At 24.8% G+C, this 18,318-nt stretch overlaps 8 protein-coding genes across 14 annotated transcripts in view; all 8 read left to right on the top strand.

The window, feature by feature from the left end:
• LOC100576383 (mannosyl-oligosaccharide 1,2-alpha-mannosidase IA) overlaps window positions 1–18,318 on the top strand; it is a 477,580-nt gene that overhangs the window by 425,090 nt on the left and 34,172 nt on the right. Inside the window, exons 5-10 of one of the 5 annotated variants that reach the window (XM_026440484.1) lie at window positions 1,237–1,495; window positions 1,556–1,666; window positions 1,761–1,857; window positions 2,032–2,177; window positions 2,292–2,436; window positions 2,509–2,677. The exons of 3 other annotated variants lie outside the window; for them this stretch is intronic. In XM_026440484.1, the coding sequence (XP_026296269.1) occupies window positions 1,237–1,495; window positions 1,556–1,666; window positions 1,761–1,857; window positions 2,032–2,177; window positions 2,292–2,436; window positions 2,509–2,559 (809 nt within the window). In that variant the 3' untranslated portion in view covers window positions 2,560–2,677. Of the gene's footprint in view, window positions 1–1,236; window positions 1,496–1,555; window positions 1,667–1,760; window positions 1,858–2,031; window positions 2,178–2,291; window positions 2,437–2,508; window positions 2,678–18,318 lie in introns of those variants that run through there. One more of the 5 variants, XM_026440486.1, reaches the window with a different exon arrangement.
• On the top strand, window positions 124–995 carry LOC113218546. Its single transcript, XM_026440493.1, has 3 exons — window positions 124–374; window positions 612–731; window positions 806–995. The coding sequence occupies exons 1-3, from the start codon at window positions 234–236 to the stop codon at window positions 947–949; spliced, it is 405 nt and encodes a 134-aa protein (XP_026296278.1). The 5' UTR covers window positions 124–233; the 3' UTR covers window positions 950–995.
• Window positions 2,809–8,738, top strand: LOC102653782. Of its 2 annotated transcripts, none has more exons than XM_026440490.1 (9): window positions 2,809–3,411; window positions 3,646–3,765; window positions 3,845–3,962; window positions 4,290–4,548; window positions 4,609–4,719; window positions 4,814–4,904; window positions 5,082–5,227; window positions 5,354–5,486; window positions 8,588–8,738. In XM_026440490.1, the coding sequence occupies exons 1-9, from the start codon at window positions 3,271–3,273 to the stop codon at window positions 8,636–8,638; spliced, it is 1,170 nt and encodes a 389-aa protein (XP_026296275.1). In that variant the 5' UTR covers window positions 2,809–3,270; the 3' UTR covers window positions 8,639–8,738. The 2 variants fall into 2 exon arrangements, with proteins under 2 accessions (XP_026296275.1, XP_006562033.1); XM_006561970.3 differs by lacking the exon at window positions 8,588–8,738 and adding an exon at window positions 5,562–5,662 and having other exon boundaries at window positions 2,817–3,411.
• LOC102653577 lies at window positions 6,011–7,592 on the top strand. Its single transcript, XM_026440492.1, has 4 exons — window positions 6,011–6,463; window positions 6,697–6,816; window positions 6,896–7,013; window positions 7,315–7,592. Exons 1-4 carry the CDS (start codon window positions 6,323–6,325, stop codon window positions 7,575–7,577), a joined length of 642 nt encoding a protein of 213 aa, XP_026296277.1. The 5' UTR covers window positions 6,011–6,322; the 3' UTR covers window positions 7,578–7,592.
• LOC113218751 lies at window positions 7,652–8,434 on the top strand. Its single transcript, XM_026440494.1, has 3 exons — window positions 7,652–7,744; window positions 7,839–7,929; window positions 8,109–8,434. Exons 1-3 carry the CDS (start codon window positions 7,668–7,670, stop codon window positions 8,256–8,258), a joined length of 318 nt encoding a protein of 105 aa, XP_026296279.1. The 5' UTR covers window positions 7,652–7,667; the 3' UTR covers window positions 8,259–8,434.
• Window positions 8,901–11,793, top strand: LOC102656904. The gene is made up of 9 exons (XM_006561964.3): window positions 8,901–9,452; window positions 9,686–9,805; window positions 9,880–9,997; window positions 10,298–10,556; window positions 10,622–10,732; window positions 10,827–10,917; window positions 11,094–11,239; window positions 11,430–11,562; window positions 11,636–11,793. Exons 1-9 carry the CDS (start codon window positions 9,312–9,314, stop codon window positions 11,684–11,686), a joined length of 1,170 nt encoding a protein of 389 aa, XP_006562027.2. The 5' UTR covers window positions 8,901–9,311; the 3' UTR covers window positions 11,687–11,793.
• LOC102656221 lies at window positions 11,959–14,788 on the top strand. The gene is made up of 9 exons (XM_026440491.1): window positions 11,959–12,549; window positions 12,795–12,914; window positions 12,991–13,108; window positions 13,454–13,712; window positions 13,778–13,888; window positions 13,995–14,085; window positions 14,188–14,333; window positions 14,439–14,571; window positions 14,654–14,788. The coding sequence occupies exons 1-9, from the start codon at window positions 12,409–12,411 to the stop codon at window positions 14,702–14,704; spliced, it is 1,170 nt and encodes a 389-aa protein (XP_026296276.1). The 5' UTR covers window positions 11,959–12,408; the 3' UTR covers window positions 14,705–14,788.
• Or130 (odorant receptor 130) lies at window positions 14,975–18,108 on the top strand. 2 transcript variants are annotated; one of them, XM_016911570.2, is made up of 9 exons: window positions 14,975–15,548; window positions 15,662–15,781; window positions 15,852–15,969; window positions 16,329–16,590; window positions 17,184–17,300; window positions 17,392–17,482; window positions 17,567–17,712; window positions 17,796–17,928; window positions 18,058–18,108. In XM_016911570.2, the coding sequence occupies exons 1-9, from the start codon at window positions 15,408–15,410 to the stop codon at window positions 18,106–18,108; spliced, it is 1,179 nt and encodes a 392-aa protein (XP_016767059.1). In that variant the 5' UTR covers window positions 14,975–15,407. The 2 variants fall into 2 exon arrangements, with proteins under 2 accessions (XP_016767059.1, NP_001229920.1); NM_001242991.1 differs by lacking the exon at window positions 17,392–17,482 and having other exon boundaries at window positions 15,408–15,548; window positions 17,184–17,304.

Raw genomic sequence — 18,318 nt, 5'->3', positions numbered from 1 at the left:
AAAGACAAGGAAATAGTATGAAAATCTATTACAAAATAACGCTCGCTTAGTAATGAGTCCGAAGAAAATCGATCAATCGCAATTTACTATAATTTTCACGTATAACAGTCTATAAGTGCGAAAAGAGCATACTATTTGAGATGGAGAAATAATAATGTGAATAATACATGGAACCGAGGTATAGACGGATGATTCTTCGAATTTTACGTGGCAGTTAATATCTGGCAAGAACGATGAACGTGTTCGACAATCAGTATCGTACTTATCGTATTATATTGAAAATTGTAGGACTATGGCCATACGACAACTCAATCTACGTACGGATTCAAAGAATATGTGTATTAATATATTTTCTTATTGGCGTACTAGTACAGGTAATAAAATTTTTATTATTTTTTTATCAATAGTACAAATCTGTATATTAGTTTTATTTTCGCATATTGATGCTCAAATTATTAATTACATTAATATTAAAATTTTATAGATAAATTTAAAATATTTTATTTTTCATAAATGATTAGAAAACATTTTATTTAAAAAAAAAGTCAAATATTTGACGAAGAAGAAAAATAATTTCATTTAATCTTAATTTAACGAATATAATCTTTTAGATTTTCTCGTTTGTAAAATCTGAAATTTCGTTACGAAATTGCATCGTCACATTTTCTATGACTTTTCCTACAGTGCTATTTTGTTTACGATATATTTACTGTCTCACACTGTTTTCATACGTAAGTGAAAAATTTCGAAAAATTATTTATATTACTGATCATTTAGATATATGTACGTTTCTATTTTGGTACAGGCAAAACTTTTATTCGATGACATATGTACAGAAGAACATCTATTACAAGATACGACAGAAATACAAATACAAACGAAATATCTCGATATTTCTAGTCATATCATCTACATTTTTTGCTGTAAGAAATCACTTGATGCGCATTAATTTGTAATATTTAATTATTTATCAACAACTTTCATCATCATCATGACATGAAATATAATCGTATATAAAAAATGATATTGTATAAAAATATTAACAAATGTTGTACAACATTTTATTGTACAATTTTTGATATTTTAAATAATTATTGATATCTTCACAATTATCTTTTTTCTTTTTATTATAATTTTTTTCTAATAAAAATTCAGATTCTTTTTTTGAAATAAAAATAATATCAAAAATTATTATATGAATGTGACTTTGAAATATTAAATGATATAAAATTTCAGGGCTGAGTTTTATTTGTGCTGCAGCGTCGTGCATACTTATATTAAATCCAGTAATATTGGATGTAATAATGCCTTTGAACAAATTTCGCCTTCATTATAGTCTCATATTCCTTTCCAACGATCGAAGAAAATGTATTGATATCTTTTTGGTATTAAATTCGATCATAATTTTTACATTTGGATTATTATCTTTAATATGTTCAGAATTATTAACTAATATTTTTAGTTATTATATTTGCAGACAATTTCATATTGTTTGGTAAGTTATTATTACGTTGTATGTATTTTTATCCATGTGAATATTTCGAATATTTTTTAGTTATCGAATACGAAAAATCATTACGGATCTCAGTATGCCTAATCTGCCTAAGACAGATTTGAAACTTCGAGACATACATCGAGTAGTGGACATCCATTGCCACGCTATCGAGTTGGTAGATTAAAGTATGAAAAATAATAATAGTAATAATAATTTTTTAAATAATATTAATTTTTCACATATCTTACATTGTCGTGCTTGAAAGGCATATTCATATGGCATTTCACACAAATAATGCAGCTACGCAATATCTATTGGCAATTATTCTATTCGTATTCTCATTCTCTATAAATCTTTATCGCGTAAGTATTTTTCATGAAGATACATTTATTTTATTTCAACTACATTATTTCAACCAATTTCTTACATGTCTTCAATATAAAGAATCTTCAATATATCACTTCAAGAATTTAATTTGATTTAATATAATATAATATATTCTTTCTAACTAAATATATTTTTTGATCATTTCATAGCTATATAAAGCATTAATAACTATGGACAATCGAATGGAAATCCTGGGTTCTATTCTTATAGTTATTTATCATTTAATGATGGCACTCTACAACAATCATTACGGACAATTAATTATTAATAGTAATCATGGCATATTTAATGAATTGTAAGTGTTAACAATTACTATTTGTCTTACATGTGTATCATTTAGATAATTCATATTTTATCAGTTTCTAATACCAAAAATATAATGATATTGGCGGCATATATTAAATGATAGAATGATATGCAGATGTGCTTCGACGTGGTATCGCATTCCTTTAAAAGCGCAAAAACTTTTATTGTTCATGATATTGAGAAGCTCAATGGGTTGTGAGATTTGTCTTTCTGGTTTATTCACTCCGTCTTATGCAGGCTTAACGTCGGTAATTTCTTTTCTTTTTTTGTTATGCATAATTTTGAATTTCAATATTTTTAATTATTAATTATCATTGCAGATGATGAGTTCATCCTTCTCCTATTGTGCTGTTATATATTCAATTCAATAAATGTTATCTAATATTACTGGCTTTTTACTTCAGTATAAATATTGCAATTATATGTTATTGTTATACGTGTAGATTTGAATATTTATTAAATACAAACACAAAAAGCAATTTGAATAATAAAATTTAAGAAAAATAAGATTATATTTTATAAATCCATCGCTACTATTATCCTTTCCAGTTGCTATTAATAAAATAGAAATTATTTAATTTTTCCAATAACAACAACAGGAATCAAATTTATACGAAACCAATAATTTAAACTATTTTCACTATTACTCACTGTGTGATTTATGTCCCACTGTGTTTCATGTAAAATTATTCTCCTTTTCTTATTTTTTATTGTTAAAATTTTTTTAACATTTCAACGTTTCAATATTTTAGCATTACACATTATAGTGTCATGCTCAATTGACGATGGTAAGATTACTGACAAAGCTCCTGTTCTTTACTTTTGAAATCAAAAAGTAAAAAAATAAGAAAAGAGGAAATGTATGAATGAAAATCTGTTATGAATTAATGATCGCTCAGTAGTGAGTGAGAAGAAAATCGATCGAATGCAATTTACTATAATTTTCACGTAGAACAGTCTATAAGTGCGAAAAGAGTACAATACTTGAGATGGAGAAATAATAATGTGAATAATATATTGAACCGAGGTATAGACGGATGATTTTTCGAATTTTACATGGCAGTTAATATCTGGCAAGAACGATGAACGTGTTCGACAATCAGTATCGTACTTATCGTATTATATTGAAAATTGTAGGACTATGGCCATACGACAATTCAATCTACGTACGGATTCAAAGAATATGTGTATTAATATATTTTCTTATAGGTATACTAATACAGGTAATAAAATTTTGATTATTTTTTTGTCAATAGTACAAATCTGTATATTTTTATTTTCGCATATTTATCCTCAAATTATTAATTATATTAATATTAAAATTTTATAGATAAATTTAAAATATTTTATTTTTCATAAATGTTTAGAAAATATTTTATTTAAAAAAAAAGTCAAGTATTTGACGAAGAAGAAAAGTGATTTCATTTAATTTTAATTTAACGAATATAATGTTTTAGATTTTCTCGCTTGTAAAATCTGAAATTTCGTTACGAAATTGCATCGTCACATTTTCTACGACTTTTCCTATAGTGCTATTTTGTTTACGATATATTTACTGTCTCACACTGTTTTCATACGTAAGTGAAAAATTTCGAAAAATGAAATTATTTATATTACTGATCATTTAGATATATGTACATTTCTATTTTGGTACAGGCAAAAGTTTTATTCGATGACATATGTATAGAAGAACATTTATTACAAGATACGACAGAAATACAAATACAAACGAAATATCTCGATATTTCTAGTCATATCATCTACATTTTTTGCTGTAAGAAATCACTTGATGCGCATTAATTTGTAATATTTATATTAATATTTTAATAAATTATTAATCAACAACTTTCATCGTCATGACATCAAATATAATCGTATATAAAAACTGATATCGTATAAAAGTATTAACAAATATTGTACAACATTTTATTGTACAATTTTTGATATTTTAACTAATTATTGATATCTTCACAATTATCTTTTTTCTTTTTATTATAATTTTTTTCTAATAAAAATTCAGATTCTTTTTTTGAAATAAAAATAATATCAAAAATTATTATATGAATGTGACGTTGAAATATTAAATGATATAAAATTTCAGGGCTGAGTTTTATTTGTGTTGCATCGACGTGGATATTTATATTAAATCCTGTAATATTGGATGTAATAATGCCTTTGAACAAATTTCGCCTTCACTATAGTGTCATATTCCTTTCCAACGATCGAAGAAAATTTATTGATATTTTTTTGGTATTAAATTCGATCATAATTTTTACATTTGGATTATTATCTTTAATATGTTCAGAATTGTTCACTAATATTGTTAGTTATTATATTTGCAGACAATTTCATATTGTTTGGTAAGTTACTATTACGTTGTATGTATTTTTATCCATGTGAATATTTCGAATATTTTTTAGTTATCGAATACGAAAAATCATTACGGATCTCAGTATGCCTAATCTGCCTAAGACAGATTTGAAACTTCGAGACATACATCGAGTAGTGGACATTCATTGCCACGCTATCGAGTTGGTACATTAAAATATGAAAAATAATAATAGTTATAATAATTTTTTAAATGATACTAATTTTTCACATATCTTACATTATCGTGCTTGGAAGGCATATCCATATGGCCGCAAATAATGCAGCTACGCAATATCTGTTGGCAATTATTCTATTCGTATTCTCATTCTCTGTAAATCTTTATCGTGTAAGTATTTTTCATGAACATTCATTTATTTTATTTCAACTACATTATTTCAACCAATTTCTCACATGTCTTCAACATAAAGAATCTTCAATATATCACTTTAAGCGGAATTTAGTTTGATTTAATATAATATAATATATTCTTTCTAACTAAATATATTTTTTGATCATTTCATAGCTGTATAAAGCATTAGTAACTACGGACAATCGAATGGAAATCCTCGGTTCTACTCTTATAGTTATTTATCATGTAATGATGGCACTCTACAACAATCATTACGGACAATTAATTATTAATAGTAATCATGGCATATTTAATGAATTGTAAGTGTTAATAATTACTATATTTCTTACATGTGTATCGTTTAGATAATTCATATTTTATCAGTTTTTAATACTAAAAGTATAATGATATTGCCGGCATATATTAAATGATAGAATGATATGCAGATGTGCTTCTACATGGTATCGCATTCCTTTAAAAGCGCAAAAACTTTTATTGTTCATGATATTGAGAAGCTCAATGGGTTGTGAGATTTGTCTTTCTGGTTTATTCACTCCGTCTTATGCAGGCTTAACGTCGGTAATTTCTCTTCTTTTTTTGTTATACAACATGATTTTGAATTTCAATATTTTTAATTATTAATTAACATTGCAGATGATGAGTTCATCCTTCTCCTATTGTGCTGTTATATATTCAATTCAATAAATATTATCTAATATTACTGGCTTTTTACTTCAGTATAAATATTGCAATTATATGTTATACGTATAGATTTGAATATTTATTAAATACAAACACAAAAAGCAATTTGAATAATAAAATTTAAAAAAAATAAGATTATATTTTATAAATCCATCGCTACTATTATTCTTTCCAGTTGTTATTATTAAAATAGAAATTATTTACTTTTTCCAATAAAATAACAACAACAGGAAACAAATTTATACGAAATCAGTAATTTAAACTATTTTCACTACTACTCACTGTGTGATTTATGTCCCACTATGTTTCACGTAAAATTATTCTCCTTTTCTTATTTTTTATTGTTAAAATTTTTTTAACATTTCAACGTTTGAATATTTTAGCATTATACATTATAGTGTCCTGAACAATTGACGATGGTAAGATTACTGACAAAGCTCCTGTTCTTTACTTTTGAAATCAAAAAGTAAAAAAATAAGAAAAGAGGAAATGTATGAATGAAAATCTGTTATGAATTAATGATCGCTCAGTAGTGAGTGAGAAGAAAATCGATCGAATGCAATTTACTATAATTTTCACGTAGAACAGTCTATAAGTGCGAAAAGAGTACAATACTTGAGATGGAGAAATAATAATGTGAATAATATATTGAACCGAGGTATAGACGGATGATTTTTCGAATTTTACATGGCAGTTAATATCTGGCAAGAACGATGAACGTGTTCGACAATCAGTATCGTACTTATCGTATTATATTGAAAATTGTAGGACTATGGCCATACGACAACTCAATCTACGTACGGATTCAAAGAATATGTGTATTAATATATTTTCTTATTGGCGTACTAGTACAGGTAAATTTTGATTATTTTTTTATCAGTAGTACAAATCTGTATATTAGTTTTATTTTCGCATATTGATCCTCAAATTATTAATTACATTAATATTAAAATTTTATAGATAAATTTAAAATATTTTATTTTTCATAAATGATTAGAAAACATTTTATTTAAAAAAAAAATCAAATATTTGACGAAGAAAAAAAGTAATTTCATTTAATCTGAATTTATCGAATATAATCTTTTAGATTTTCTCGTTTGTAAAATCTGAAATTTCGTTACGAAATTGCATCGTCACATTTTCTACGACTTTTCCTACATTGCTATTTTGTTTACGATATATTTATTGTCTCACACTGTTTTCATACGTAAGTGAAAAATTTCGAAAAATGAAATTATTTATATTACTGATCATTTAGATATATGTACGTTTCTATTTTGGTACAGGCAAAACTTTTATTCGATGACATATGTACAGAAGAACATCTATTACAAGATACGACAGAAATACAAATACAAACGAAATATCTCGATATTTCTAGTCATATCATCTACATTTTTTGCTGTAAGAAATCACTTGATGCGCATGTAATTAATTATTAATCAACAACTTTCATCATCATCATGACATGAAATATAATCGTATATAAAAAATGATATCGTATAAAAGTATTAACAAATATTGTACATTTTATTGTACAATTTTTGATATTATAACTAATTATTGATATCTTCACAATTATCTTTTTTCTTTTTATTATAATTTTTTTCTAATAAAAATTCAGATTCTTTTTTTGAAATAAAAGTAATATCAAAAATTATTATATGAATGTGACTTTGAAATATTAAATGATATAAAATTTCAGGGCTGAGTTTTATTTGTGCTGCAGCGTCGTGCATATTTATCGTAAATCCTGTAATATTGGATGTGATAATGCCTTTGAACAAATTTCGCCTTCATTATAGTGTCATATTCCTTTCCAACGATCGAAGAAAATGTATTGATATCTTTTTGGTATTAAATTCGATCATAATTTTTATATTTGGATTATTATCTTTAATATGTTCGGAATTGTTCACTAATATTGTTAGTTATTATATTTGCAGACAATTTCATATTGTTAGGTAAGTTACTATTACGTTGCATGTATTTTTATCCATGTGAATATTTCGAACATTTTTTAGTTATCGAATACGAAAAATCATTACGAATCTCAGTATGTCTAATTTGCCTCAAATAGATTTGAAACTTAGAGACATACATCGAGTAGTGGACATTCATTGCCACGCTATCGAGTTGGTAGATTAAAGTATAAAAAATAATAATAGTAATAATAATTTTTTAAATAATATTAATTTTTCACATATCTTACATTGTCGTGCTTGGAAGGCATATCCATATGGCCGCAAATAATGCAGCTACACAATATCTGTTGGCAATTATTCTATTCGTATTCTCATTCTCTGTAAATCTTTATCGCGTAAGTATTTTTCATGAAGATTCATTTATTTTATTTCAACTACATTATTTCAACCAGTTTCTTACATGTCTTCAATATAAAGAATCTTCAATATATCACTTTAAGCGGAATTTTAATTTGATTTAATATAATATAATATATTCTTTCTAACTAAATATATTTTTTTGATTATTTCATAGCTATATAACGCATTAATAACTATGGACAATCGAGTGGAAATATTCTGTTCTACTATTGTAGTTACTTATCATTTAATGACGGCACTCTACAACAATCATTACGGACAATTAATTATTAATAGTAATCATGACATATTTAATGAATTGTAAGTGTTAATAATTACTATATTTCTTACATGTGTATCGTTTAGATAATTCATATTTTATCAGTTTTTAATACTAAAAGTATAATGATATTGCCGGCATATATTAAATGATAGAATGATATGCAGATGTGCTTCTACATGGTATCGCATTCCTTTAAAAGCTCAAAAACTTTTGTTGTTCATGATATTGAGAAGCTCAATGGGTTGTGAGATTTGTCTTTCTGGTTTATTCACTCCGTCTTATGCTGGCTTAACGTCGGTAATTTCTCTTCTTTTTTTTGTTATTCAATATGATTTTGAATTTCAATATTTTTAATTATTGTAACATTGCAGATGATGAGTTCATCCTTCTCCTATTGTGCTGTTATATATTCAATTCAATAAATGTTATCTAATATTACTGGCTTTTTACTTCAGTATAAATATTGCAATTATATGTTATTATTATACGTATAGATTTGAATATTTATTAAATAGAAACACAAAAAGCAATTTGAATAATAAAATTTAAAAAAAATAAGATTATATTTTATAAATCCATCGCTACTATTATCCTTTCCAGTTGCTATTATTAAAATAGAAATTATTTACTTTTTCCAATAAAATAACAACAAGGAAACAAATTTATACGAAACCAATAATTTAAACTAATTTCACTATTACTCACTGTGTTTCGCGTAAAATTCTTCTCCGTTTCTTATTTCTTGTTATTAAATTTTTTTTAACATTTTAAGATTTCAGCATTATACATTATAGTGTCGTGAACGATTGACGATGGTAAGATTACTGACAACGCTCCTGTTCTTTACTTTTGAAATCAAAAAGTAAAAAAATAAGAAAAAAGGAAAAATATTATGAAATAACGTTCGCTTAGCAATGAATGCGAAGAAAATCAATCAATTGCAATTTACTATAATTTTCGCGTATAACAGTCTATAAGTGCGAAAAGAGCATAGTATTTGAGATGGAGAAATAATAATGTGAATAATATATGGAACCGAGGTATAGACGGATGATTCTTCGAATTTTACGTGGCAGTTAATATCTAGCAAGAACGATGAACGTGTTTGACAATCAGTATCGTACTTATCGTACTGTATTGAAAATTGTAGGACTGTGGCCATACGACAACTCAATCTACGTACGGATTCAAAGAATATGTGTATTAATATATTTTCTTATCGTTGTACTAGTACAGGTAATTTAAAATTTTGATTATTTTTTTGTCAATAGTGTAAATCTATATATTAGTTTTATTTTTCTAAACCTCAAATTATTAAATACATTAGTATTAAAATATTATAGATAAATTTAAAATATTTTATTTTTCATATATATTTAGAAAACATTTCATTTTAAAGAAAGTGAAATATTAGTGTAAGAAGAAAAATGATTTCGTTTAATCTTAATTTAACGAATATAATCTTTTAGATTTTCTCGCTTGTAAAATCAGAAATTTCGTTACGAAATTGCATCGTCACATTTTCTACGACTTTTCCTACATTGCTATTTTGTTTACGATATATTTATTGTCTTACACTGTTTTCATACGTAAGTGAAATTCGAAAAATAAAATTATTTATTACTAACCATTTATACATATGTACGTTTCTATTTTTGTACAGGCAGAACTTTTATTCGATAACGTACATACAGAAGAACATCTATTAGAAGATACGACAGAAATACAAATACAAACGAAATATCTTGATATTTCTAGTCATATCATCGATATTTTTTGCTGTAAGAAATTACTTTATGTGCTTTAATTTGTAAAACTTAATTAGTAAGCAACAATTTTCATTATGATATGAAATATAATCATATATAAAAAATGATATCAAAAATATTAAGGGATATTGTACAACATTTTATTGTACAATTTTTGCTATTTGAAATAATTATTGATATCTTCACAATTATCTTTCTTCTTTTTATTATAGCTTTTTCTAATAAAAATTCAGATTCTTTTTGAAATAAAAATAATTTCAAAATTTATTATATGAATGTGACTTCAAAATAGTAAATGATTTAAAATTTCAGGGATGAGTTTTATTTGTGTTGCATCGACGTGCATATTTATGTTAAATCCTGTAATATTGGATGTAATAATGCCTTTGAACAAATTTCGCCTTCACTTTAGTCTCATATTCCTTTCTAATGATCGAAGAACATATATTGATATTTTTATGGTATTAAATTTGATAATAATTTTGATATTCGGATTATTATCTATAGTATGTTCAGAATCGTTAACTAATATTTTTAGTTACTATATATACAGACAATTTGATATCGTCAGGTAAATTTACTCATTATATTTCATTTTGTATTTCTATCCATTTGAATATTTCGAATATTTTTTAGTTATCGAATACAAAAAATCATTGCGGATCTCAGTATGCCTAATCTGCCTAAGACAGATTTGAAATTTAGAGATATACATCGAGTAGTGGACATTCATTGCCACGCTATCGAGTTGGTAGATTAAAATATTATGGAAACTAATTATAATAATAATTTTTTAAGTAATATTAATTTTTCACGTATCTTACATTGTCATGCTTGGAAGGCATATCCATATGGCCGCAAATAATGCAGCTACGCAATATCTGTTGGCAATTATTGTATGCATACTCTCATTCTCTGTAAATCTTTATCGCGTAAGTATTTTCATGAAGATTCATTTATTTTATTTCAACTACATTATTTCAACCAATTTCTTACATGTCTTCAACATAAAGAATCGTCAATATATCACTTTAAGCGGAATTTAATTTGATTTAATATAATATAATATATTTTTTCTAATTAAATATATTTTTTAATCATTTCATAGCTATATAAGGCATTAATAACTATGGACAATCGAATGGAAATCTTCGGTTGTATTCTTGTAGTTGCTTATCATTTAATGATAGCATTTTACAGCAATTATTGCGGACAATTAATTATTGATAGTAATCTTGGCATATTTAACGAATTGTAAGTGTCGGTAATTATTACATTATTATTATATATATTATTATATTATACTTACATCTGTATCATCTAGATAATTCATATTTTATCAGTTTTTAATACTAAGAATATTATAATTATATATATATATATATATATTAATAACGATATTGTCAGAATATATTAAATGATAGAATGATTGCTAATGATGCAGATATGCTTCTACATGGTATCGCATTCCTTTAAAAGCGCAAAAACTATTATTGTTGATGATGTTGAGAAGTACAGTGGGTTGCGAATTACATCTTTCTGGTTTATTCACTCCTTCTTATGCAGGCTTTACATCGGTAATTTCCTTCCTTTTTTTTCGTTAAACAGCATTATTTTGAATTTTAACACTTTTAACTATTGATATTACAGATGATGAGTTCCTCCTTCTCCTATTGTGCTGTTATATATTCAATTCAATAAATATTATCGAATATTACTGGCTTTTTACTCAGTATAAGTATTGCAATTATATTTTATTGTTATACTTGTAGATTTGAATAATGGATATTTATTAAATATAGACACAAAAAGCAATTTAAGTAATAAAATTAAAAAAAAATAAGATTATATTTCATAAATCCATTGATCGTTTTCCAGTCGTTATTATTAAAATAGATAATATTTACTTATTTCAATAATATATTAATAATATATTAATAAACAAATTTTTATGACACTAGTAATTTAAATTATTTACACTATTACTCACTGTGTAATTTATATCTCACTGTATTTCATGTAAAATTATTCTCCTTTTTGTATTCCTTATTATTAAAATTTTTTTTAACATTTCAATTTTTTAACATTTTAGCATTACATACTATAGTGTCGTGAACAATTAACGATGGTTAAGATTACTGACAAAGTTCCTGTTGAAATCCAAAAACTCCTATTGAAATCAAAAAGTAAAAAAATAAGAGAAATGAAAATCTGTTATGAAATAACGATTGCTTAGTAATGAATGCAAAAAAAATCGATCAATTGCAATTTACTATAATTTTCACTTTGATCGTCTATACGTGCAAAAAAAGTACACTTTAGAATTTGAAATGGAGAAATAATAATGTGAATAATATATTGAACCGAGGTATAGACGGATGATTCTTCGAATTTTACGTGGCAGTTAATATCTGGCAAGAAGAATGAACGTGTTCGACAATCAGTATCGTACTTATCGTATTATATTGAAAATTATAGGACTATGGCCATACGACAACTCAATCTACGTATGGATTTATAGATTGTGCTTATTAATATATTTTCTTGTCGTTGTACTAGTACAGGTAATAAAATTTTAATTATTTTTTTGTCTATATAGTATAAATCTATATATTAGTTTTATTTTCGCATACTAATCCCAAATTAAGTAGATTAATATTTAGATTAATATAAAATTATATAGCTAAATTTAAATTATTTTATTTTTCATAAATGTTTAGAAAAGATTTTATTTAAAAAAAAATTAAATATTTGATGAAGAAGAAAAATAATTTCGTTTAATTTTAATTTAACGAATATAATCTTCTAGATTTTCTCGCTTGCAAAATCTGAAATTTCGTTACGAAATTGCATCGTCACATTGTCTACAACTTTTCCTACATTGCTATATTGTTTACGATATATTTATTGTCTTACACTGTTTTCATACGTAAGTGAAATTCGAAAAATAAGATTATTTATATTACTAAACACTTATTCATATGTACATTTCTCTTTTTGTATAGACAGAACTATTGTTCGATAACATACGTACAGAAGAACATATATTACAAGATATGACAGAAATACAAATACAAACGAAATATCTTGATATTTCGAGCCATATTATCGATATTTTTTGCTGTAAGAAATTACTTTATGCGCTTTAATTCGTAAAATTTAATGACTAATCAACAACTTCAATTGTGATATGAAATATAATCGTATATAAAAAATAATATAAATATAATAAGAAATATTGTACAACATTTTATTGTATAATTTTTAATATTTTAAATAATTATTGATATCTTCACGATTATCTTTTTTCTTTTTATTATAACATTTTTCTAGTAAAAATGTCAAATTTTTTTTTTTAAATAAAAATAATTTCAAAAATTAATTTTATTACGGTATTATACGGTATGTGACTTTGAAATATTAAATGATATAATGATATAAAATGATAGAAATGATATAAAATTTCAGGGCTGAGTTTTATTTGTGTTGCAGCGACGTGGATATTTATATTAAATCCCGTAACATTGGATGTAATAATGCCTTTGAATAAATCTCGCATTCACTTTAGTCTTATATTCCTTTCTAACGATCGAAGAACATATATTGATATTTTTATGGTATTAAATTTGATAATAATTTTGATATTCGGATTATTATCTTTAATATGTTCAGAATCGTTAACTAATATTTTTAGTTACTATGTATGCAGACAATTTGATATCGTCAGGTAAATTTACTCGTTATGTTTTATTTTGTATTTCTGTCCATGTGAATATTTCGAATATTTTTTAGTTATCGAATGCGAAAAATCATTGTGAATCTCAGTATGCCTAATCTGCCTAAGACAGATTTGAAACTTCGAGACATACATCGAGTAGTGGACATTCATTGCCGCACTATCGAGTTGGTAGATTAAAATATGAAAATTAATCATGATAATAACAATATTTTTAATAATATTAATTTTTCATGTATCTATATGTTGTTCTTATATTGTCGTATTTGGAAGAAATATCCATATAGCCTCAACTAATACAGCTACGCAATATCTGTTGGCAATTATTCTATGCATACTCTCATTCTCTGTAAATCTCTACCGCGTAAGTATTTTTTATAAAGTATATAAGGACTAATAAATTATATCATTTAATATAATATAATGTATTTTTCATAACTTAATATACTTTTTGATCATTTCATAGCTGTATAACGCATTAATAATTATGAACAATCGAATGGAAATCTTCGGTTCTGCTCTCATGGTTATGTATCATTTAATGATCGCATTTTACAATAATCATTGCGGACAATTAATTATTGACAGTAATTTTGGCATATTTAAGGAATTGTAAGTGTCCATAATTACTATATTATTACTTACATCTGTATCGTTTAGATGAATCATATACTAATGATATTGTCGGAATATATTAAATGAAAGAATGATATGCAGATATGCTTCTACGTGGTATCGCATTCCTTTAAAAGCGCAAAAACTATTATTGTTCATGATGTTCAAAAGTTCAGTGGGTTGTGAATTACGACTTTGTGGTTTATTCACTGCATCTTATGCAGGCTTTACATCGGTAATTTCTCTCCTTTTTTTTTTTGATAAATAGCATTATTTTGAATTTCAACATTTTTAACTATTGTGATATTTCATTACAGATGATGAGTTCGTCCTTCTCCTATTGTGCTGTTATATATTCAATTCAATAAATATTCTCGAATATTACTGGCTTTTTACTTCACTATAAGTATTGCAATTATGATATTGTTGTAGATTTGAATAGTAGATATTTATTAAATATAAACACAAACAATTTCAGTAACAAAATTAAAAAAAAATAAGATTATATTTCATAAATCCATTGATCCTTTTCCAGTTGCTATTATTAAAATAGAAAATATTTACTTATTCCAATAATATATGTAAACAAATTTTTACGATACGAATAATTTAAACTATTTACTATTACTCACTGTGTGATTTATGTCCCACTGTGTTTCACGTAAAATTATTCCTCTTTTCTTATTTCTTATTATTAAAATTTTTTTAACAGTTTAACATTTTAACATTTTAGCATTACACATTATAGTGTCGTGAACAATTGACGATGGTAAGATTACTGACAAAGTTCCTGTTCTTTACTTTTGAAATCAAAAAGTAAAAAAATAAGAAAAGAAGAAAATGTATGAATGAAAATCTGTTATGAAGTAATGTTCGCTCAGTATAGTGAGTGGGAAGAAAATCGATCGAATGCAATTTACTATAATTTTCACATTTAATAATCTATAAGTGCAAGAAAAATACACTATAGAATTTGAGATGGAGAAATAATAATGTGAATAATATATTGAACCGAGGTATAGACGGATGATTCTTCGAGCTTTATGTGACAGTTAATATCTGGTAAGAACGATGAACGTGTTTGACAATCAGTATCGTATTTATCGTATTATATTAAAAATTATAGGACTGTGGCCATACGATAACTCGATCTACGTTTGGATTCAGAGATTATGCTTATTAAGCTACTTTTTTGCCAATATAATATTTCAGGTAACAAAAATTATGATTTTTCTTTATATATATATATATATATATATATATATATCATTAAAAAGCTTGCCTAAGCTTGAATAATCTGATTAATAAATGGAATACATTTTTAGATCGTGTCACTTTTAAGATCTGAAATTACATTACAAAACAGCATTTTAATATTATCTATAACCTGTCCACTTGTGCTATTTTTGTTACGATATATAGGTTCTATAGCCTGTTTTCCTACAGTGAGTAAAAATTATAATTATTTTCAATTGGCCTCTATATATATTTCTACATGTTATTCTACTTTGATAGATAAAAATTGTATTCAAGCATATACGTACAGAGGAAAATATAGTTCAAGATTCAATAGAATCGCAAATACGAATGAAATTGATCGATGATTCGCATCATATAATCAACATTTTTTTCTGTAAGAAATGTATTATTTATGTGAATTTTTTTGATGATAACTATCTATAATTATACCAATTGTCCATGGTAATTATTTAAATGTTCGAAAATATTCATACATCTATATTTCTGTTATATTGTTATTTTGATACATTTTTTCATTATATATTTTTCTTTTTTTTTTATTGACTATTATATTTACAACAATAATAACTTCTCTCCTAATAATCTCTTTATAACAAAAATTCTAGAATTTTTTTTTTCTTTTTATAATAAAAAAAAAAAGATTTCTGAATACAAGTGATACAATATTGTATCACTTGTAATTAACTGTTTTAAATATTAATTAAATTATTAAACAATCTTTCCAAATTTTAGGGATGACGTACACGACTATTGTAATTTTCATTATATATGTATCGTATCCTATAATATTGGATTTCATGATACCTTTGAATGAATCTCGTACTCATTTCATTTATTACATTACAACCTTTTCTCACAATCAAAGCATATATCTCGATATTCTAGACTTCAATTTTATGTTTACTGGCATATTTGGATTATTATCTGTAGCATGTTCAGAATCGATAACCGGAATTTATAGTTACTATATATGCATATTGTTGAAAATTGTGAGGTGAGTGAAATTTTCATATTGGACTCGTATTATATAATCATGATACTTTACAATATTTATAATATTTTTCTATTATATATTAATATCATTGGAAAGATTGCAGTTAACAAGATGTGATCACATTTCATAAAATTAAATCTAATTCAATTTGAAATATTATATTCTTAATCTTTATATAAGATATTAGAATTAATTAATATAATTAATATAAATATTCATGGATTATATATATTGATAATTGAGATTAAGTTATTAAATTGCAAATAATTTAAATTTGTTTAGAAATGAGATATAATAATAGAGTGAGATTGTATTAATATGAAAATAGAATAATCTCACTCTATTCCCATCCAATGCAAATTTAAATATCTTATATTAATGTTATAAACAAGTTAATTGATTGATTTTTCTTTATCAATTTATCTATTTTATCTATTTTAACTTTTATCTATTTTAACTTTTTTTCAGTTTATCTATTTTAACTTTTCCAATTGATGTTTCAAAAATGTAAATGCGTGAATTTTATTAATCCTATAAATTATATGTTGAATAAAATAAATTTAAGTAATGAATAAAAGTATTGTATGTTTCAGCTATCGAATACAAAAGATTATTATGTATTTGGCTATGTTTAAGCTCTCACCCAAACAAATTGATTCGAAACTCATAGAGCTCTATCGTGTAGTGGATATTCACAATCAAACTATCGAGTTAGTAAATTAAAATGTAACGATTGTATTATAAAATTATCTTCAAGATTCTTAATATTATGTTCTCAAATTTCATATGATTCAATGATAGACTTATCGATTTCATGCTAAGTACTGCAGGGATACATTATATAATAGCTAGTCTCTTAGTTGTGATCTCATTGGCTATAAATTTGCATCGAGTAAGTGAATATCTCTTTTTTATTGCACGATAAACTTTAAAATAAATATATATTTATTTATGATATTTATTTTTCTTGATTTAGCTAGTAAATGCAACTTTAATTAAGAAGAACCAATTAGAAATGTTATTCTGTTTCACACTTGTTGCTATTCACTTGGTGATTATATTTCTCAATAATTATAATGGTCAAATAGTCATGAACAGTAGCCAAGAATTGTTCGATGAATTGTAAGTTTGAATTCATTTATTATATATTGAAATTAATTACATTAATTGTGTGGTAATAAAAAAAATTATTATTGAATGAACAGATATAATTCGATGTGGTATTTCATGCCATTGAAAGCGCAAAAAATCTTATTGTTGATCATGTTACAAAGTACAACGAAACATGCATTCAACATCTTAGGTTTGTTCACCCCATGCTATGCAGGATTTTCAACGGTAAATTCTTTTTAAATAACTAAATTACACGTCATTTCAATTCAAAAATTAATGAATAAAAAATTACTATTTAACTATTTATTTATTTATTAATTACTAATTACTATTACTAAATTAATAAAATTTTAGATGTTAAGTTCGTCGTTTTCGTATTTCACTCTGATGTACTCGATACAATAGAAACTATGGCTTTATATTAGAAGTATTAATACAGAAATAAACAATTATTATTGATATATGCTTGATCTGAATCAATGGATATTGTTCATTAATTTTTTTTAATATTCACTTGATCAAATATTCTATATATATCAACTATTCCAAAATTGTTAATTAATTTATATACATTTTTTATTATTGATCATTTCGATACCACTATGATTAACTTAA

Source organism: Apis mellifera, linkage group LG4 (assembly GCF_003254395.2).
Source record: "Apis mellifera strain DH4 linkage group LG4, Amel_HAv3.1, whole genome shotgun sequence".
NCBI classification, from domain to species: Eukaryota; Metazoa; Arthropoda; class Insecta; order Hymenoptera; family Apidae; genus Apis; species Apis mellifera.
Note: the sequence above shows the minus strand (reverse complement) of the source record. Positions and strands in the feature narration are given on the sequence as shown.